Source organism: Aptenodytes forsteri, unplaced genomic scaffold (assembly GCF_000699145.1).
Source record: "Aptenodytes forsteri isolate BGI_AS27 unplaced genomic scaffold, ASM69914v1 Scaffold187, whole genome shotgun sequence".
Lineage (NCBI taxonomy): Eukaryota > Metazoa > Chordata > Aves > Sphenisciformes > Spheniscidae > Aptenodytes > Aptenodytes forsteri.
In genome coordinates, this window is record NW_008794084.1 from 470,113 (window position 1) to 473,784 (window position 3,672).

Here is a 3,672-nt window from a genome sequence, read left to right on the forward strand (position 1 = left end):
CCACATCTCTGGGTGGGCCCCAGCGAGCATCCCCCCCCGTCCCGCCCCAAGCGTCCCCCTTCCAACCTACCTGAGTGAGCCAGTAAGTGCATTCGCAGCCGCAAGCTGTCCAGGAACCGCTTCCCGCACAGCTCGCATCCGTAAGTCTTCATCCCGCTGTGCAGCTTCCTAGGGGAGAACAGAGAGGGGTTAGTCCTCCTGCGCGCGGGGGCAAGGTTATCCCAAACAATGCCGGGAAACTTCCCGATATTTCACGCAACCTACGCGTCGCCCGAAAACGGTTCTGGTTTGAGAAGCCCTATAGGAAGGGCACGAACAGGAGGTCCTGTGTGACGCCCCAGGACTGATGAGATTACCTTCTCCTGTTTAATGCTTGTTACCGTTACTAAAGTTGGATTCTTTTATTAAACCCAATAAATCTGAACTCTAGAGTTAATGCAAAGTACGTGTTGGTGAACTTATTCCCTATGCAGCGAGCGCTTTTGAAAAGGGTACTGTACTCAAAAAAAAAAAAAAAAATTTTAAGAGTTTGTTTGTATGCATTTCTAACCGAATCCCAATTTCCATCCAAATTCAGCGTGACACGAATCACAAGCAAAAAACTTAACCACCAGCTAGCAAACAGGAAACATGCCGCTCACCATTTCCTGGCACCGCGAGGCACAAACTAAGCTACGCCCGGGCGGCGTTGCACAACCTCCCGACGGCAGCGGCAGAGCCGCATCCCCTGTCCCCCATCACGCCAAGGGGCCGAGCATCCCCCAGCGACCCGGGGAGCAGGGGTGGGGCTCGGGTACCGGTCGCAGCATCTCCCCCGCTTTGCCACCGCGGGCGGCGGATGCTGGGCTTGGCCACAACGGCCAAACCCACGTTACTTCCCTCTCTTTCCCAAGGAGATGTCGATGCTCCCTGCCCTCGGGTAGCAAACGACCCGCAGCAGACTGGGAGCTCCCCGTCAAATGAAATAACCTTTAACAGACGGCGTTTGCACAGACCTGGGCAGGAGCATTGTCCAAGTCTACGACAACCAAGCGACCAACCTCCATCTCGCTCCCAGAGCTGCCGCTGCCCCCCAAGGGCAACCCCTCCCAAACCCGTTCCCTCCGCTTTGGGGCCAGCCATTGCCCAGCCCCGCGCCACCTGCCCGCCACGCCGCGGAGGAGCGTCCCGGGGCTCACCCCCCCCCCCAAACAGCCGCTGCTGCCCCAAGCACATGGAGGAACATCACGCAGCACTCGAAACGCCTGGAACGGGTGCTTGTTGCTTTATTTCACCATGTCAGCTGCTGATAAATGGATGCTTTTGCAAAGCAACCCGGCTCTGCGCTCGACAGCAGCATTGATAAAAAGCCCCCAAGTCACAAACGCTTCCAAGCCAAGCGCGCTGGCTGCTGCCCGCGAGCCACACCTCTGTTAATGTGAACCGTTCGTACCGATGGCCGGGGAGGAGGGCTCGCGACAGGAGCACGTGCAAAGTTTCAAAATCGGATGCCGTAAACAGAGAAGTATTTGTATGTGTTTGAGGAGTAACACAGCAAATCGCTGCATGCCGACCTCTGATCGCATCCACCATTTATCATCACTCTGCAACAAGACGAGGGTATTTTTATTGCCTTGTTGCCAAAGACAAAACAGAAACGGTCTTGTCCGGGGCTGGACGCCAAACCCTCCTCCCTCTGCCGCTCCCGCGGGAGAGCTCGGCCCCGGCCGCGCAGGGCTGCAAGGACCGCTTCGCCTTCTGTGCAGGGGCTGGGGCGGGGGGAGATTTAGCTTTGCGTGAGCTTTATTTCCCACCCCCGGTGTAAGTCTTACTGGCGTGAAGCTGTCGCTCCACCGAGCCCTAGCCGGAGCATCCCTTGCAGCTGCGGAGAGCCTGGAGCCCCAAAGCTTCCCCTGCCCCACGGCGCGCGGAGTCCAATTCCCTCGCAAGGGTGCAAAGCGGCCGGCCCCGCATCCCGCTTTGCAGGGATGCTGAACGGCAACGCTGGAAGCGCCGGGCCGCAGGAGGAGGCCCTGTGATGTTCGGCAGCGAGCAAACGCTGCAGAGCAGAAAGGGAGCGGAGAGGAAAAGAGCAGGAGTTGGTTTCAACTCTCAACTTTGCTGTATAATGTAATTATTAATCAGGCTTGTCCTGAATTCACTGTGTCATAGCGGAGGATTAAGAGTCATGCACGAATTCAGGCCAAGAAGGTTTACAATCCGAAGGATTTATCTGCCTTGCAAAAATAAATAAAACACCAGCCTCCTGACAGACTTCTGCTGCCAAGAAGTCAGCTAAATAAGCGACAACCTTCTCATTTTGCATTTTTAATTAGGGACATGCCTGTCACACTTCCCCGGCTGGGGCTGAGCTCGCTTCTGCACTTAACGCCGGGTTTAAACCACTTTCTTAGGAAGAGCGCGGCATCCTCCGTGCCAACGTTGCAGCGCTCGCCCTCTCTGAGGCTAGAACGCCTTTTCAGTGAATTAGAGTGTAATTGGTTAATTAGTTCGAGTAAAACTCGGAATTTTTTTTATTTGTTTTTTTAAAGCGAGTCTCAAGAAACAGAGCGGAAACAAAAGGACAAGTTTCCTTTCTCCGCGTCGCCCGAGCCTACAGAAATAACAGCAAAAACAACCTTGCTCCCGGCACGGATCCCCAAAAGCCAGGGCAAGCCGGGTCAAATCGAGACCGCCTTCCCGGGTGCAGCAATTTATTCTCACTGCTGTAACGGCGAGACGGACAACAGCACTCGATGCCAAGCGCGGTCCGAGAAAAGGGCGTGCGGGTAAGACACCCCCCCCCCTCCTCTCCCACCTTCCCCAGCAAGGAGAGGGGAAAACATGGGAGCAAGGAGCCCACCGATCTCGCTGGTGCCAGGGCTCCCTGGCATCCACATCTCCGTCCAGCTCAGGCGCTGCGATTTCCCCTACTCGCGTCACCTCCTCATTGTTTTAACGCGCGGAGGTGCTCACCGAGTAATTTATTTGCAATATCTCTATCAGCAAATTTCAGCGGCAACAAAAGTTTTCCATTCGGCGCCTGCTTATAGGACAATCTTATCGCTCGCCATCTTGCACGGTCCCTTTCAACAAGGTCTTAAAGCGCTTTATCTGCTCGGTTTCCCGGTAGCAAAATATGATTGAAATGTTCTATTTCTGCTCGCCCGGATTAAGGAGATGTTGCAAAACTGCACAAAAACCTGGCAGATGTAAGCAAGGTATTACGGCTGCTCAGGCTGTTAAGATCTGAGGGGAAAGATCAATATGTGCTTCTAAAGTTGTGCCTCCAGAAAGGGGGTGGGGAGAAGTTAAGGACGTTAAAATACATCACTTCTCGGCGATGCTGCCCAAACTCGAGCGCAAAAAGATAAACTACGCTTTATTATTTCAATCTGATGCTGAAATCGCACTCCACGTACTCCCTTTCTCCTGCAAGGTCCCTATGAGCAACTCAGCCAAGAAGATGCTTGCGGGATGGAGAGCGGCGGCAATCGGGAAAAGCACCTTTTTTTTTAAAAAAAAAAAAACAACAAACAAAACAAACCAACCAAAACGGTTTTCCTCTGTAATTCCTGCTCGATGCAACGCTCGAGGCACGCAAAAACATGAAGCCGGCCGAAGCCTCCAGGTTGCGAGATACCGCTGGAGGATGCTCCGGCGCAGAGGCTTGCCAGGGCGGCGAGGATGCTT

General features: G+C 54.2%; 1 protein-coding gene across 1 annotated transcript in view; it reads right to left on the reverse strand.

Annotated features, from left to right (window-relative positions):
- The window catches only part of ZBTB16 (zinc finger and BTB domain containing 16), a 65,450-nt gene that overhangs the window by 31,639 nt on the left and 30,139 nt on the right, over positions 1-3,672 (reverse strand). The window contains 1 exon segment of the mRNA XM_009273434.2: positions 71-168. Coding sequence (XP_009271709.1) covers positions 71-168 — 98 coding nt within the window.